Source organism: Eublepharis macularius, chromosome 4 (assembly GCF_028583425.1).
Source record: "Eublepharis macularius isolate TG4126 chromosome 4, MPM_Emac_v1.0, whole genome shotgun sequence".
NCBI classification, from domain to species: Eukaryota; Metazoa; Chordata; class Lepidosauria; order Squamata; family Eublepharidae; genus Eublepharis; species Eublepharis macularius.
Window position 1 is genome coordinate 184670210 of NC_072793.1, and position 18322 is coordinate 184688531.

The following is an 18322-nucleotide window of genomic DNA, read 5'->3' on the forward strand; positions in this document are numbered from 1 at the left end:
GAGATGTGAACATGACAACACTGGTTTTAGTCGTTTATGGTAGAACTGCCAAACCACAGCGTTTTAAAAGAGATACTTATTTCTGGAATTAATTGCATTCCATATTCCTTTCACCAGTTTTTATATTTTGGCAGGATTTCTATATGACTTCTTAAACCAAATTTGAACCAAGCCGCAATCTCTGCTGTCTGGCTGCGCAAGGTTTAAGTAGTCAGCAGTTTTTCAAATCTTGTCAGAGAGACGGTGCAGAAAAATGTCCTATGCTTTACTCTTCTGCAGAATTGTTTCTGTTTCTAAAGATTGATTTCCCCCCATAAAATTAATAACTGCAGTTGGGTGCATTGCCTATACAATATCTGGCATGCTGGGCACTCTCACAAGATGTAATTCATGTTTTTGAGGTGATTGTCCTGGGAACTGTGTGAGAGTACATTCATGTTTTAATAAGAGTCAAGTCCAGTACTATCTTAAAGGCCAACCAGCTTTTCAGGGTATACGTTTTCGAGAGTCTACGATTCCTTTATCAGACGAAGTGAGCTTTGACTCTCGAAAGCTTACATCCTGAAAATCTTGTCTGGTGCTTTAAGGTGCCACTGGACTCTAATCTTGCTGTTCTAAACCAACACAGCTTCCTGCTACGAATTATCTTCACATTTTAATAACAATCCAGATTCATTGAGGGGAAAGTATATACAGGAAAGTCTTTAAATTTTTACAAGAATTATTCCAATCAAAGAACTTCCACATAAAACTGAATTTCTTTAAATATAACATTTCAGCCATATTTGAGACACGTTCTCTCTGCCCCCACCCCACCCTATCGAGGGTTGCAGCTCCAGTATGTTGCTGGTGGGACACGAAATTAAGACGAGGCCCTTGTTAAATTTTATTTACTAAACAGGTCAAAATAAATACTGTATTATAATCAGATCACTTTTTATTTAGGCACGTGAAAGTTTTTCAGTTCATATTTTCTCAGGAAACCCTCATTATTACTTCTACTGCACATTGATGGGATGTTTGCAGTTTAAACAAATCTCTGGAATTATCCTGAATAAGGGCAAGATAAACTGTTTTGAACACGTTCTCTTTATGAATTATTGCAAGCAGTGAATGTGAGCTGAGTTACCCACCTTCGTCAGGATAGATTATTTTTGGACATGGAAGAAGGCACCATTTTATCTACACCTGCTTGGTGTTCTCCACAGGATGCTCACAAAAGGCCTTGCCATCATGGCCAGAAATCTCTCTCTCTCTCTCTCTCCCCCATCCTCACTTTTTATTTTTGACATCCAGCCAGATGAACAGTTTCAGCAGACTCCCAAAACCTGCACTGTTTTGTGTTGTTCAAGTTGGACTTAAAGGGTGTTTGATGTTTAGCTATGTAAATATATTGTGTTTTATTTTTGCAAATTACTGAGGGGTTTGGAATGCATGTTTCTTATGGTTTAAAATGGGTGCCTCTAAGGTAAGAAAGTGGGGGGGGGGCTGGATGGGTGAGAGAAGTGTGATATGACTGCATGGTAGCTGCACCCTGGGGGTAGGGGTGGGGCGAGGGAACTGGGTTTGGGGTCAGAAGGAAGGTGCTGGAGGCCAAGGGAAGGCGTCTGTGTGTTCTTCTTTGTGGAGGGCATTAACCCGAGTGGCAAATGGGGGAAATAAGACTTTGTGACAGACAGTGCAATCCTAAACAGAGTTACTCCAGTCTGAGCCCACTGAAATCCAGAGGCTCAGATTGGAGTAACTTTGCTTAGGATTGCACTAAATGTGTGTTTAGAAAAATTGGAAGTAGACCCGTACCTCTACTGCAACCAGGAAACGAGGAGTCTTAATGAAACCATTCTTTTGAATCACCCTAAGGTACTTCTAAGTAAACTCAGTTTAAATAAAACACCTGTTTCGTTTGGACTAAATGCCCCCTTTTTACCTCACAGCCACCCCCATGCCCTGGCTGTTCTGTTGTTCTAGCAAATAGAACTCAGCCTTCCTATTCTTTAGGTTAAACTAAGTGGGACAAAGTAAGAGCGCCTTTGGTGGGAGCAAAAACCCTTTAGGAACACTGACTGGGGAAGTCACGGAGGCCACATCATAGGGGCCATTTCAGAGCATTACCAGGAGGAGACCTTGTAGATGTCACACACCAGGGGTGAAGGAAGTGGGCCAAACGTTACGAGGTGTTACGTGGCTTTTGTTCTTGGATTCTGTGACAGACCAACATGGCTTCCTGCAACTAATGGTACATGTGTTTACTTTTGTGTTTCAATTTAAAATTTAAACATTCACACTTTTAAAAAGTGGTTTGTCAGTCCTCTCAATGCCTGTGCGTTCATTGGTCAGAATCCCTGAGGGAGGGAGCAGGTCAGCCTCTGAGAGGTTACTGAGCAATCAGGTGACGTTTTCACGGCCAGCAAAATTTAACAACATCAACATTAAGCGAAAGGCTTCAGTTGAATCTCTGCCAGGAGCTCTTAGCACCGCCATGCTCATTCGCTGAGTGCTGGATGTGGAATTGAAATGGAGGCTCCATGTGGTCCTTAACCAAGCACAATCTCCCCCATTAAATTTCTCAGTGTCCCAGCGGCAAACACAAAAAAATAGGCACCACAACATTGACTTAGGAAAGGGGTGCTGAAGAGCTAAGAGGCAAAATTGTGCAATTAGAATGGGGGGGGGGGGTATCAGAGGAAGGGCTGCATGAGAAGGGGAGGGGGCATACCTGAAGTTCTTCCAAGTTCCCCAGCCAAAGAGGCTGCCCCTTGCTGACTGCAGGTGAATCTTTGGACCCACCCAAAGACCCCACCCTGTGCCTCAGACCTGCCAAGATGCTGGCGGCACAGGCAGGCCAGGTGGGGAGAGCAACTGCCCTCGCGAGAGCTTCCTCCTCTTCCTCCTGCCTGGCTCCCCTGCAATCTTGTTCTTCAAAAATTTGTGAGCAGCAACCTGTGTGTGTGTGTGTGTGTCTGACAGACTCCTGCTTGAGGGAAATCAGACAGCTAATGCTATTTTGCCTAACTTTAATTCTTTTGCATTTGTGTGCACAAACTTACTTCAGAGCAGGATTTCTTTGCCCAGCATTGCGCTTACTGAGAACAGTGTGTTATTTCAGGCCAGTTTCTCCCAGATGGGCCAGGGCCTCCATCTTTTATCAAATATGGATTTTTTTAGTGAATGGATTTCACTAACTCAGTCTGAATTTTTCCAGGTTTTGGAAGACTAGGTGAAGACTGTTAACCTCAAGACTGTCCCCAAAACCTAAAATTGTTTGGGGTTCTGGCTAAAGTGTTGATACTGAAGTTTTGGCCAATAATCATGACCACCACCTTGGTACCCATAGATATTTTTAAAATAAATTCACAGCACTCTGTTGAATTTTTAAACAACGGAACTGTTTGCAGGTAAGTGCTAAGGTTATTGTCATTTTTGAAGCAGAATGTGTTTTTCCTAATGTTTATCATGAGATTACTATGATTAATAAAATCAAAAAGAGTCCAGTAGCACCTTTAAGACTAACCAATTTTATTGTAGCATAAGCTTTCGAGAATCAAGTTCTCTTCATCAGATGCATGATCCGAACTGGTCAAATACAGAAGAGGAAGGATGAGAGGGGAGAAAGAAGGGGACATAAATCACAAGGAGACAGAATGCAATTAGCGTGGAGGCAGTCAAAACATTCCTTTGCTTGGAAATGTAGACATCTCCTTTTGGTGTGCAGCTGGCAGGGAGAGCTGTGGTCATCGAAGGCGTATACTACATAGGAATTGGATACTTTCACTGCTACAAATGAATACGGCAAACTGACTGCACACCAAAAGGAGATGTTTACATTTCCAAGCAAAGGAATGTTTTGACTGCCTCCACGCTAATTGCATTCTGTCTCCTTGTGATTTATGTCCCCTTCTTTCTCCCCTCTCATCCTTCCTCTTCTGTATTTGACCAGTTCGGATCATGCATCTGATGAAGAGAACTTGATTCTCGAAAGCTTATGCTACAATAAAATTGGTTAGTCTTAAAGGTGCTACTGGACTCTTTTTGATTTTGCTACTACAGACTAACACGGCTAACTCCTCTGGATCTATGATTAAGAAAGTGTTTTTTCAACATAAAAATAAGAACCGTAAAGGTCCCATTTATGAAAAGTGATCCTACACTGCCCTCTAGTGGTGAAAGGTGTGTTAGTCATGATGGATTTTTATTTCACATTCTTTTACCGATGAAGGGGCCCTTGGCTACAATACTATGTTCTATGTTGGGCTGCCCTTGGAGACAACCTGGAAATTGCAGCTGATCTAGAATGCAGCAACCCAATTACTGTCAGAGGCCAGCCAACGAGAACGTTATTTTAAAACAGCTACATTTGCTGCCAGTTTGTTTCCAAATCCATTTCAAGGTGCTGTTTATGACCTTTAAGGCCCTTCTCAGCCCACGTATCCAAAGGACAATCACTTTCCAAATATTCTCGTGCACCAGCTATACTTCTCAATCTGCCACTTGCTGTTCCACTAAAGAATGACCACCTGGCATCAACCAGAGCCCCCCGTGCCTTCTTGGTTATAGCCCCCACTTTGTGGAAGATCTCCCAAAGGAGGTGATGGGAAAAATGTTCAGGAGATAAGGCAGGGATATATTTCAGTAAATAATGATCATCAGGAATAAAATTGTTTTTGTAGATATTCCCATGCTGCAAATGCAATGGACTTGTGTTATCATCAGTAGCAGCTGACCAAAGAACAGTGCCTTCAGCGCTGCATGCCAGTTGACGGTCTTTATGTTTGCTAGCATTTTTTTTTAAGAGTAAATGTCCGGAGAACAGAGCAAGATGCACCAAGCAAACATGTTCTAGCAGTTGTCCTGAAGATGCCGGAGTCCAGAAAGTCCAAACAAACCAAGGTTACCTCCTTCCTAATGGCACAAAACCACATCCCATTCATGAGATGGACCCTGAGAACTGTGCATGTGTACACGCATAAAGTGCCATCAAGTCCCAGCTGACTCATGATGAGCCTCCCCCCACTGGGTTTTCAAGTCAAGAGATAAAGAAAGGAGGTTTGTCATTGCTTGCCTCTGCATAGCGACCCTGGACTTCCTTTGTGGTCTCCCATCCGTGGTGGACCCAGTTTAACTTCACAGATCTGATGAGGCCAGCTTGGGCCATCCTGGTCAGGACCCTGAGAACTGTGCCATTGTGTCATTTGGGGGTGCCCTTCCTTGAACCCCCACCCTGACAATAGACATTTCCTGGCTATTTAATTTAATTTATTACATTTATATTCTGCCGTCCCCGCTTCAGCGGGCTCAGAGATGTGCTGAGATGAGAGCAATGAGAGGCCAAGATGAGAGCAATTCTGAAAAACACAAGTGTGTGATGCAACATATCTATGACAGTACTGAGGGAGCCAATGTGGTATAGTGGTTAGAGTGTCACACTAGGATCTGGGAGCCCCAGGTTCGAATCTCACTAGGTGAACTTGGGCCAGTCACACACACTCAGATTAACCTACCTAATAAGGTTGTTGTGAGGATGAAATGGAGGAGAGAAAATTAAGCCACTTTAGGGTCCCCAGTGGGGAGAAAGGCAGGGTGTTAATTAATTAATTAAGCCCCAGCTCCCCAGCTGTATTGTGGGGATAACAACAACACTGACTTTGTTCACCACTCCGAGTGGGCACTAATCTGTCTAGAGGAGCAGTATATAAGCACAGTTGTTATTACTAATTAGGAGAGAAAGTGGCATGGTATTTATTTCATTAATGTCATTTATGGTCCACCTTTCTCGCTGAGACTCAAGGTGGATTACACAGTGTGAGATTAGTAGTCAGTTTCAAGGACATTTCCATAAACTATGCCACAGGGTAAATCATTACAAGTTCACAAAGGCATAGCATTAGTAAGAATCCAATACAGAGTTGAAGAAATGCTGAAACAGAACATAAGCAAATCTAGGGCTGACATAGGAGCACATGAAGCACATATTGGAGAGTACGCCAGGGAATGAGCCCTAGAGTGTGAATGATGTTATTGTGTCGTATAGATAGCATTGTCGGAACAGAATTGCCACTAATCTTTCTTGGCAGGTTTTGCCTTTGTGTTGTATGTAGTGTGTCTTGAGAGACAGTGTGGTACAGCCTGATCTCATCAGATCTCAGAAGCTATGCAGGGTCAGTCCTTGGATGGGAGACCAGCAAGGAAGACTCTGCAGAGGAAGGCCAAGGCAAACCACCTCTGCCTCTCACTTTCCTTGAAAGCCCCAGCAGGGGTCGCCACAAGTCAGCTGTGACTTGGCAGCACTTTACACACACACTATGATGATGATGATGATGATGATGATGATGATGATGATGATTGAGCTGACCAATGCAGATGCGTTCATTCTGGCATACTGGTTTAAGATGATAGAAAATATTTTGGGTATCTGGTTTTTATCCTTTTGAGAGTGAAATCAAACAACAAGAAGTTGTCTCTGTGCCTCTGCCCCCACCTCTAAGAGATGGGCTACACCCCTGACCACACATCTGCTCAAGTGAAAAGGCTCAGGTGCCCTTTGGGGCCCACCTGCCTTGGGGACGCTGACCTCCTCCCCTGGGGCCGTCCTGGGCCTAGTCTCTAGGATTCCACCCCCTTCTGTTTGGCTGGCCAAGGCTCTGCTCTCCTGCCCTGGGTGTTGCCTGTGGCTCTTTTTGTTTCATTTGGGAGCCTGTGCTTCTTGCTGCAGCCCTTCCCTGTGGGGTTATGAGACCCCTCATCAGCAGGAGCCTAAATAACATGATGCTACCCTTGAGTTCTTCCTGGGGGTGCCCCCCTGCCTCCCAGTTGCCACTCCTGCCAGAGCTCCATGCCAGCAGTGTGAGGCATCCTCCGCCATCTTTCCTGGGCTCTGCTCTGTCAAAGGAGGGAGGGGAGAGCTCCTCACAGCTAACAGGGCAGATGAATCTCCCTATCACCACTTATGGGCGCAACCAGACTGCTCTCCCCTCAGCCAGGCCCGGAGCCTGCCCCAGATTTCTACCCCGCCGGCTCCCCTCTTGCACACCCTCTTTGGAGCTCCCCCAAAGTGTATGTGGAGGAGGGGGCTCTTTCCCTCAGAGAGCCATTCTTTGATCTCCTTATTTCCTCCTGGAGACTAGAGAAGAGTCCGTGTGTGTGCTTCTAAGGAAGGAACACTCCAGGAGATGATATAAGGGCAGAACACTTGCAGCTAAGAGACTGGGGAGGGGAGTTCACAGCTAGGTCTCACTGCACTCCACAGCCCTCCTCCCCTTCTGGTGAAGAATATTGCAGGCCCTTTGAGGGTCTGGGCTAGTGTTGGTGATACCAAAAATAGCCCCCAACCTCTACTGTTCCTTCTGAGGGAGCCTCCAGCACAGGAAGAGACCAAGGCCCCTTGGAATTAGTGGGGGGTATATTTATAGGAGGAAATCGTGTTTGACGGGCAGAGTGACGTGAGGGGACAGACCTGCCCACCCCATTATTTTGTCCCGTTGGTTTCCTCCCTGGATGCAATTCCACCTTCCTGGATGATATCCCTGGCCCCTCCTCCCATGGTGGAGGCTGCTAACAAATGAGGGGGGGTCAGCTTTTACTCCATCTTCTCACACACAGTGCTGATGCAGGCCCTTCTTTTGCCACTGAAGCTAAGGGATTGTCACCTCACTGGGGGGCACACCAGAATTACTGAAGTAAAAAAGGAGTTCCACACCCAGGAGAAGCAGCCCCCCCATCCATTCCTCCTTCCTTCCCAGTATCAGGCAGGAAACACCTCTCCCCACCATTGCCTGGGGGAGGGAATTGCCCCACCCCCTTCACCCCACTTTTCCAGCTCAGGGGATTCCATAAAGCCCCCCTTCCTTGAATTCCAGGATAAGGGAATTGTGTTGTTCTAGACTGTGCTCTCCTTCAAGGGGCAAGTCTGTATTCCAGCTCCACAGATTCTGCCCCCATCCCCCACATCTGGGCAGCTGTGCTACTGATCTCCCCCCTCTGGGCAAAGGACAGGTGTGTTTGCCTCAGTCCCTTCCCCCAATAACTGCTTTAGTGGGCATCAAAGGGTAGGGGTGGGGTGGGAAGAGACTGGATTCCGGCAAGTGCAAATGGAAAGGAGCTTCTTCCCTCCAGGGAGAACCCTCCCTCCTTTCCCCTTCCTCCAGAGGCACAGTCCCTCCTTCTCTTGTTGCCCTGGGGAGGAATGTGAGGAGGAGAAAGTGCCCCAGCTGGCCCCTCCTACCGTCCACTCACCTGTGCTGCTGTTCTGGTTGTAGCGGCCCCTCAGCGTCCTCAGATCCACTCTGAACTGCTGCTCCCAGCCCTGCAAGACCTGGCTGTATCTCTGCCAGTACAGGGGGTCATCCTGCTCCACCTTCCTCATCCAGGGCACTACGGGCACCTTCCTCTTGGTGTTGCTGTCATAGCGAGCGATGGGCTGGTCATCCACGTAGCCCACAGCGATGAACTGGGGCAGCCCCTGGCTGGGCTCAGACACAGCAGAGTAGAAATTCCGCATGGAGTGTGAGGAGGAGGAACCTGGAAGGGAGGGGAGAGAAAAGGGGGCAGGTTAAGGGGAGGGAGAACAAAATACATTCCAGTGGCAATAGGGCTTCTGCACAGGCCCCCACAATGGGGGCTATACTCTACTGGGTCCCAGAGGTCCACAGGGGCCTGGTCAGGCTGCAACCCCCACTACCACGAGGAAAAAAATTGAGGATGAACTGGAGCTCATGCCTGAGGATATTTATAGAAACTTATTTTGTTTGTTTAAGCATTTATACTCTGCCTTTCCGTGTAGTTTAAGGAAATTACGGCAGATTTCCGTTTATCTGTTGTCCAGAACTTGTGAGATTTGGGGAGCCAATCAGAAGCTGCATTAGAGCAGCAGCCTCAAGGCACATTCTGAACTGCTGGGCCTCTCAGGTCTCTCATATTAAGAACTACAAGTCCCAGAGTTCCTTTTGCACAAGTGGGTGGGTGGTGTGAAGTACACCTGGTGGGAAGGACAAAGTAAATCACCTTAAGAAGCTGCTGTTGCTTCTGCTAGGGGTTGCAGGCTCCAAAAATACAGTCTCTCTATACAAGGAGGCCTCTTACAGGAGGACTCTCAAGTGGAGATGCAATGTTAGCTGGGAAGCCGAGTTTTGAAAGACGGGAAGATTTGTCAATTTAACTTCTCTAAGTTGTAGCTCGCTCCTCAGAAAGTTTATTTCTTCTTAGGCTCCACTAAGGCCCTATCAGTTTCACCTCTGTGGGGTGGCAAAGATGAAACAAATAAACCCTTTGAGGAGTGATTTCTGCCTGCTCTAGAGAGGTGAAATTGACAAAGCCTTTCGGTCTGTCTTTTAAAACTTAGCTTCTTGGCTAACATTACATCTCTCTTCACTTGCTCATTTAAGACATCTCACGTAGAGAAACTCTAATTCTCTCACATTCAAAGACACACACCATGCTGCCATTTCTACCAGTGGCTATAAATAGAAATCAGGCCGCCAAAAATGTCAGGAGGTAAAAGAAAGGGAATTAAAAAGAAGCTAAACAAAACCAATTTAGGAACTAGGGACTACCTGGCAAACCTCGGCAGAGAGGGACAGCCATAAATAAGGCAACACCGCTGGAAAGGCCCTGCCACAGTGGACGACTGACTTCCCCCCCACAAAATCAAAAGTGACTGAGGTAGGTTTTCATCCTTACTTGTTTTAACATATTTGCATCCTGCCTTTCTCTAATCAGAGGTGGCCAACATCTTCGGCCCAGAAGGGACAGGACCACCTGCAGCCAAGCGCTTCAGGGGCTTGACACTCCACTCTTCCAGAACATCCCTACAGCCAGAGAAGATCCCCTCCCTCTCTGCCCCCAGGGTGAAGGAGGAGCATTTCATGTGGGACATGTGCTAGGGCAGAATTAAAGTGTTCAGGCATGCCTAGAGGTTTCCCCTGCCTAATAATAGATGATGGTAACGACAATGAGCAGGAAGGGGGCATGTCCAAGGGGGTGGGCACATGATGTTCGGCATTCCTGGTTAGAAGATCCAGATGGGCAGAGCTCGGAAGAACCAGGTCAGATACTGAGGTGATAGATGGATAGGACAGACAGACAGATCTATCTCCTGCCTTTCTGCCCAATCAAGGCCACCATGGCAGCCAACAAAACAGTATAATAAAAATACATCATGAAATCCATTATAAAACTGAGCATCAAATACATATATTAAACACAAGACACAAATTGAAACATAAGGCAAGAGAAGGGATCAGTGAAGAAATGTCAGGTGAAACAAAAAAAGGCCTTACCCACTGCTGGAAGACAGCAATTGACCGGGGCGGGGGGGGGGGGGAGGAGACTAATGTCCCTGGGGAGGGAATGCCACAGTTTGGTGCCACAGCTAAAATGGCCCTTCACTTTCTTTCCCATGTGCATGCTTTTATAAACCTCTATCTGCTCCCCCCCACCGTTTCCCCCCCCCTAAACTAAGAAGCTTCCAACTCCTTCACCTTTCCTCCCATGGTTGGCACTCCAGTCCCCAAATAAGGGAAACATCAACCGTTACAGAGAGACCTCAGGCACTGCACTCCACCCTGAGCTCAGACGTAGCACTGGGGGAGGGCAGCATTTCAGGGCACTTTCTTCATTTTCTATTGACTCTTCCTGTTGCCAGACTTTTTTGCTCAGATTCTCAGGCAGGCTGCAGAAGAGGGGAAAGCAATGCAGCTCCTGCCCCAACGCGCAAGTCAAAGAATAGTTTCAGGTGGGTAACCATGTTGATCTGCAGTAGGACAGCAGGACTGGAGTCCCTAGCAAACCCTGCCAACCTGTTGAGCTTGGGCTACCACCCCCCTGCAGTGGAGGACACATTCTGAACTTGGGGGGTTGGGGTCAGGCCAGAGCCTGGGGGGGCTTCTTGATCTTATGGTGTCAATGGACAGCTGAGCTATTCATCATCCAGGATCCCCCCCAAAGACAGCCACACTTTAAAAATCCAAATGGTAGTAAGGTTTCTTCAAACCTCCCATGAAGCCACTTCAAACTCCATACACCCAAACTTTGAACAGTTTGTGGCTTCCCAGCTCCTCTATGATCTCTCCCACCAGCTCAGCCTTTTGAGCAAGATCAGCCACAAGCCGGAAGAAGCCGGAAACCACGTTCAAGACCCCGTCTATCCAGCTGTGTGTGTGTGGGGGGGGCTTCCATCCCATCGAAACACCGACACAGGTAGCCACACTGGCCCCCAGCAAAATCCAAACCCAAAAGCCAGGGGATACATATCATTTTATTTACTGTAATGTTTTGAGCTGGATCGGTTCTGTTTGTTAGGAAAGAGACCTCATGCCCTGAAACATGTCTCCCTGAAGAGGAGTTCTGGTGAGCCTGAAAGCTTGCACTCCACCCCATCCTGGTCACTTCAACTTCTGGTGGAAAAGTTTGGCTGCCATGACAGACAGGCAGATTGTCAGATTCCTGAAAACATAAAGGGAGTCTTACAATGCCTTAAAGGGGAACAAATTTAGTGTGCAATTCTAAAAATACTTATTAGGGAGCACAGAGGGAATTACTTCTGAGTCAGCATGCTTAGACTGCACTATTATTGCAACAGATGCTTTTGAAATTTAGATCCCACATCACACACTTAACACACGGTTACACGATCAGAACCACCAGGGATAATTTCCAATTTCTGGTTCTCCCTGTTTTTCTCTCACCAGGACTCTTTGGGGCAGGTTAAGCTAAGCAAGATGGACAAACCGGAGATCAACAAGTGAGTTTCATAATCAGAATTTGAACCTGGGTCACCTTTTCCTCGTCCATCGCTTTGACCACCACACCGCACTGGCTCCCAATACTGGTTGTGAGAAACCTTTTGACTTCAAGTAACACAATCATTAATTGTATTCTTCTAGGTATGAACTGAGACAACGGTTGTGAGAAGCCTTTTGACTTCAAGTGACACAATTAATCATTAATTGTATTCTTCTGGGTCTGAACTGAGACAACGGTTTTCTCAGACACCACAGCGGTTAAAGTTAGCTAAGTCAGGAAATCAACAATGACTGTCATTGTGAATGTGCTTATCATGGGTATATCTGAAGCTTGCATAGACATCTCAGGTTCTCTTGCACCGGGGGAAGGCGCGCTGGGTATGTTTTTGCCACTTCCTGTGCCACAGCTAACAGGGCCCAACAGGGTGGACAGTGCCCTTGGCTGAGACACGGGTCTGGGAAGCCACAATGGGCACAAGCCATACCCATCTCCTCCTCCCAACAAGATAAGCACCAGTCATGGACTGGCACCCACGTGGACTGCAGCTCCCAAAGTGGCTGCTTGGCCAGTGAATTGGCCCTTGAGTCAAGTCTGGGCCACGAAATCGCCTGCCCTGAAAAGCTGGCAGTCTTGAAGGTACCCTAAGATTCCTTTTGGGGTTTGCAGCAGCTGACTCAAGGCCTAGTGGGGTGAGAGCCAAGACGGTGTGCTGAGCAGCGTGTTGCGCTAGGATCTGGGAGACGCAGGTTCAAATCCCAGCTCTGCCATGGAAGGAGAATAAAATGGAGAGGAGAAAAGGAGAAGGGTGAAAGCCACTTTAGATCCCCATTGGGGAGAAAGGTAGATACAAATGAAATTAATTAATTAATCAGATTTTCCTAGCCTTTAAAACAAAAACAGACCAAGTTGATTAGAAATGTATAGAGAGAGACTCACGGAAAAAAACAGGAAGAAAAGGCACAAAGTGCCGTGATCAGCTAACTACAGAACAAACTTAATTTCAAAGTAACAATATACAATAAAGGATGCCTTATATCATGTTGTCTTCAGTCTCATATATTCATTTTGAATATACAAAATGACTGCCAAGAAGTACAAATGAACTCAGAGGCCAGCACATACAGTCAACTGATAAACAAAAAACGGTATAGGTCACAAGCTTACCGTAACAAAGTGCAGTATTACAGTAAAGTGCTCATATACAATAAATAATAAGTAGTAAGAAAGTGACCAGCGCTTAATACGTGTAAAGTGACAGTGCCTGGAGTCATAAATATGTTTCCCCAAAGTACAAGTTATGCTATAAAGACAGGCTTCACAAGGAAGTGTCCATACAATCCAAAGGAGGGGATATTATTCCAAGTATGAGACGTAACTGCAGCGGGGGTACTAGTATTCACGTCCCATTTCTGATATCCATACGTGTTGGGGATGTTCTCTATCTTTATTTTTTTAAAAAATATTTTGGTAATTGCCTGGAAGAAGGATATCAGAAATGGGGCATGAACACTAGTTAAACCTTCAGCCACAGGGCTCTGCCAGCTGAACCAGTGCCACGTGCATAACTCCAATTTCTGGACAATTTCAGACAACAAAACAGTGCAAGCTGAAAGCGAGAAACCCGTATCATGCTCCCGATAAGGAGCTGTTTCCCTTTCCAAAAGCTCCTGCATCCCCCAGGAGGGCTTCCCTTTTGGAATTTAGACCTTCAATATACAACAGTTAACAGTGCAGCACGCAATTTTCCCTTTTCTTCCCTGGTACGAAAACATCACATTTCTCTATTTTATTTATAAATTGCTAATGCTGCTGGACTGCAGCTATGCCCAAAGACACTGTTAGCAATCAAAACAAACAACAACAACTCAAAAGTAGTAAAAGCCGCTTCCTATGGAGGGATCACTTCCAGAAGTGGCAAAAGAGGAGAAAAGCCTTTCGTATCCCTTCAGCTGACTGAGAACGGACAGTGGGGGGGGGGCGCCCTCCCCACTTGCAACTCAAACGCAGTCCCCTCGCCTCGCTTCCAAAAAAGTCATGGTGTGGCCTCCTAGGGCAGAGTAAAAATGGAGAGGATCCCACAAGAACTTTAATCTCAAGAGCGCACAACCCCAGAGAAAACAGCCAAAGGAATTCACATTTAGGAAAGGCGAAAATGTAAGATCCTGTACATTTAGTGTCCATTCGTGTTCTATATATATTTCCACCCAACTTTTCCTGAAATAAATTATTTCTTTTATTTTACTCTGTCCAGGCAGCTCAGAGAAGTTGCATTTGTGGGGCAATCCATGTGACGCCCAGAAGCGTGGCCACAATGGGGGAGGGGAGTTTGAGATAGGCAAAGAAGAAAGTCATGGGGGGGGGCCTAACTGAGTGGAGATTAAAAGGGGATGCTGGGATCCAATTTGGACTGTGGTGATGGGGAGAGGTAGGATGCCATCATAAGGGCAAGTCCGGATGTCTCCCCTCTTGGGGGGAGCTTAGTGAAATGAGGGGGATATGATGTTCAGGGTTAACCACCTTCGCCTTACATCGCACCCCCAATCTGAAGCATTCATGACCTCCGTAGGGCCAAATCTCGCTTGGCCTAAACTCAACATCTACATGGGGGGGGGGATGTCTCTATCCCCACACTGACACAGACCCCCCCCAAAGGAAAATTTCTTCTGCCCTGCCCCCCAAGCACAGGCCAGCTTTTTTTGGGGGGGTGTCTCTGAGATATATAAGCCTTAAGATGTACATGTCTGGAGGAAATAAGTATTTGGAGCTGAAGCCACATGCGGGGGGGGGGGGGCTTCCAGCATTTCACAACAACAGAAAGGCAGCCAAGACGGATCCAACCAATCTAATCCAGGAATCTGGCCATCTAGTCCAGCCTCCTCTTTTCAACAGGTGTCACAGGGAAGCCCACAAGCAGGGCCCCCTGGCAACTCCCGCCCCCCCCCCGCCCCCTGCTCCCCAGCATGTGCCAGTCAGAGGCCTCCTCTCTCTGACCCAGGAGTCCCCTTCTGCTAGCGCCAGCCCTTCAGTCTGCACAATCCCCTTTCAAGGCCACCCAAGCCAGTAGCTCACACCACTTCTCGTGGCAGCGAGTTCCACAAGTCAAAGATTGTGTTGTATAAAGCAGTAAGATGTTGACCGTCTTGAATGCAGTGGCAGTTTCACGGGCTGACACCAAATTCTAGGGGAAGAAAATGTCCCTCCTTCCACAGCCCAGGCCTCATTTTAAAAACCTCTATCCCTTCCTCCCCCCAACAAAAAAGTGTCCGTCTCCTTCGCCTTTCTTACGAAGACCGGCAAGCCAAGTCAGGGAAAAGGGAAACGTCAACCCTCCACAGACAGACCCCAGGCGCCGGATCCGACACTGAGCCCAGACGTCGCACTGAGGGAGGGGGCACAGTTAGGGATGTGGATCCTCCTCCCGCTGTCGAGATTTTTTGCCGAGTTCGGAGCCAGGCGCTGCAGAAGAGGGGAGAGCAGCGAGGCCCCTGCCCCGAAGCGCTTACAAAACACGCGAGTTAAAAAAAAAGGGGAGTCTGAAAATCCTCCCCCGGTTCTTAGCCGAGGACTCTACAGAGGCTGCTCCCTTTCCCACCCTCTGCGCCTTATCCCGGTGCGAATTCCACTCCTGGAGATACTCACCGGAGCCCCCCACCAGCAGGAGGGCGAGTCCCCCCACGAGGAAGAGGAGCGAAGTCATGTTCGAGCCCCACCGCGCTAAATCCGCTTCTGCGCTCGCCGGACAAGCAACTCGCTCGGCGCGGAGCTGGGCGAGTCCCGGGGAAGGAGCGCCGGCGAGAGCCGGGATTGGCCGAGGGGGGATATTCCTCCAATAAGAAAAAGACTCCACTTGACCATCACCGGTCGCTGGGCAGATGAGCGGCCGGCAGCCTGAGAGCCGGGAAGGGAAAGAGAAAGTTGGCCCGGGACTCGGGTCGGGATTCCCCTCCACCGGCGACTCGGCTGCAGGGAGGGGGGTGGTAGAGATGATGCCCCCCCCCCAACCGGGGGAAGGCAGGAGGCGGCGGTGGCGCAGGTGCGTTTTGCGGGAGGGCAGGAAAGCCTTTGCAAACGCCGCGGGGGAAGCTCCGGGAGGGAGACCAGCGCCGGACGCCGGAGGGCGGCAGAACCCGAAGCGAGCAGGACAGGAGGAGAAAGGCGCATTTCCCCTCTCGGGCAGCAGGGGAGGAAGGCGGCCCCCGTGCGAGGCGGCTTTTCTTTGCTCGCGGGCTCTTGCCTCGGGAAAAGATCTCCACAATATCTGCTCTGGGTGGGGTTCTGCTTAAAACTTTTATCTCCTAGCTCCCCCCCCCCCGGGGGGCAGCTTAGCTTCATTTGGGGGGCTCTCTGTTGAGGGGGGGGGGGAGTGTTTGAGGGGACATTTCCCATTACTCAGACGGAGCTCTCCCCGAAGAAAAAGGCTGGGGCCTCCCTGGCTTGGGCACTTCTGTCCAACACGCTCGCGCCTACCCATGGCAGCGTCCAAGACAGCTGGTAAAGATTTAGAAACGGGTTAAAGCAAATGAGATCACAGCAAAGGAAGCAGAAGACGCTTAAAATGAGGCTGCGGGGGGATCCCAAAAGCTGGGCCGCAGCCATACTGGGCGAGGCGGCTTCCCTCCTCCCTCTGACTCAAGGGACCCCCCCCCCATTAAAGCATTCCCTTCTCCCCCAAAAGGGACCCCAGCAAGCCCCGCCAACCCGCTGCGCTTAAGCTACCACCCCCCCTGCAGTGGAGGGCACATTCTGAACCAGGGGGGGTTGAGGTCAGGCCAGAGGCTGGGGGGCTTTTTGAACCTGGGGAGTCAAAAGGCCAGCAGAGCGATTCAACCTCCAGGACCCCACCAAAAAAAGCCACGCTTCAAAACATTGCAGATTGTAGTGACTGGATGTCCTGGCCTGGTTAGCCCAGGCAGCAGCCCAGAGTCTTGGGGTAAAGCGAGCTGCTGCCCCTGGTCCACTAGTTCAGTACATACCTGATGTGCCCTAACCTGGATACTCCAGGCAAGCCCAATCTTAGAAACTAAGCAGGGGCGGCCTTGGTTAATAAACAAATGGGAGACCCCCAGGGTTGCAGAGGCAGGCAGTGGCAAACCCCCTCTGTTAGTATCTTGCCATGAAAACCCCACCGGGGTCGCCATAAGTCAGCTATGGATTGAGGGCACTCTCCTCCACCAACAGTAAGCAGAGAGAAAATAAAACACAGGAGTTCAATTTGTTTTACAGAGGTGGCTGCTGTGGGGCAGGGAGTGGACAAAATCCCGCCAGCCACCTCAGAGGACCCTGCTACTGCCTGAAAAGCCAACAGAGTTTTCTTGCATTTTCAAAGAAAGCAAAAAGCTGCTGATGCAATTATTATGAAGTCCATTATAATCATGAAATCCTAGGAGTGTGAAGTTGTCTTGCAAGTTCTCCACCCCCCTTGCCCCCCTCCTTCGGACAACCAATGAAGGAGGTGGTGGTGACAGTTTGATTCCTCCATTAGGGTTGCAGAACCTACCCTCTGTGGAAAAAAACAGCATATAGGGATGTCAGAGCCCTTCCAGTAGCCACAGGGCTCACTGGTAAGGGGGGAAAATAGCCCCCCAAATGACTAAAGACTGCAGGGGGGGGCCTCCAAGAAATCCCCTCTGCAAAGACAAGGTGCTTGCGAGGAAAATTCCTGGCCCTGATCCCGTTGCTCGCTTGCAATATAAGCCAAACATGAAACTCCAGAGGTTGCTGCTGCCCTTTCTCAGAAACCAGGTGAGGGAGAAGCAAGGGCCACTCCTCTATGAGCCAGGTATGGGGGGGGGGGGCTTTTTGGCCAAAGGCCACCTGCACAGTCCCAAGGCCAGCCCGTCCTCTGGGGAGCTCACAGCAGTGAGCTCACCCCATTTTATCCTCACTAGAATCTGGTGAGGTTAAGAATTACTAATGCAAAGTCACCAATTCAGTATCATGGGAAAGGAGGATTTGAACTCAGATCTCTTCAAGCTTGTTCTAACATTAGAATTGCTTCACCACCCTCTCAATGGCATATTTTGGATTCCTATTTCCGAGACTGCTCAAATATGAGACTGGCAAAGTCGGGTGTGGGGTTCATGTTCACAATTCTGTTTTTTCAGAAAGAAACTTTAGTTTGTTTCTGAAGCACCTGCCATAGACTGCCACCGTGAAATGCATCTCCTAAACTGAAGTCTTCTGTGTGGGGAAAGGGTAAAAGAAGCCCAGAAGAAATGAAGTTTTTGCTCTTCTCTTGAAAAAAACTTCAATAAAAATTGAGAAGCAGTTTTAAAGAATCACCATAAGAGTTCCTCTGAGCATGTAAAAAACACGAGTGTTTCACTCGCTGTCACATTGCAGACACTACATTCACGCAACAACAAAGACTTCTGCCAGTTTTCCTGTAGTAAACGTTGTTTTAACTGTTCCAGCAGCCACATCATCTTCCGGGCATGAAAATCCAGTCCAAAAGTCACACTCTTCAGCCAGTAGCCAGACGGAGGCTGTTTTTAGATAACAGCCGGCAGTGGGTGCCTTGAGGCGGCCATTTTGCTTGTCTGTTGTGCTACACACGGTTGGTTTATAAAATGGCTGCCAGTGCCTG

At 48.3% G+C, this 18322-nt stretch overlaps 1 protein-coding gene and 1 pseudogene across 1 annotated transcript in view; both read right to left on the reverse strand.

Annotated features, from left to right (window-relative positions):
• Window positions 1-15674, reverse strand: part of LOC129328489 (BOLA class I histocompatibility antigen, alpha chain BL3-7-like) — a 33857-nt gene extending 18183 nt beyond the window's left edge. Inside the window, exons 1-2 of the mRNA XM_054977590.1 lie at window positions 15376-15674; window positions 8230-8514 (exon numbers count right to left, since the gene is read on the reverse strand). Of these exons, the coding sequence (XP_054833565.1) occupies window positions 8230-8514; window positions 15376-15433 (343 nt within the window). The 5' untranslated portion in view covers window positions 15434-15674. The remainder of the gene's footprint in view (window positions 1-8229; window positions 8515-15375) is intronic.
• The window catches only part of LOC129328021 (zinc finger protein 208-like), a 255638-nt pseudogene that overhangs the window by 128506 nt on the left and 108810 nt on the right, over window positions 1-18322 (reverse strand).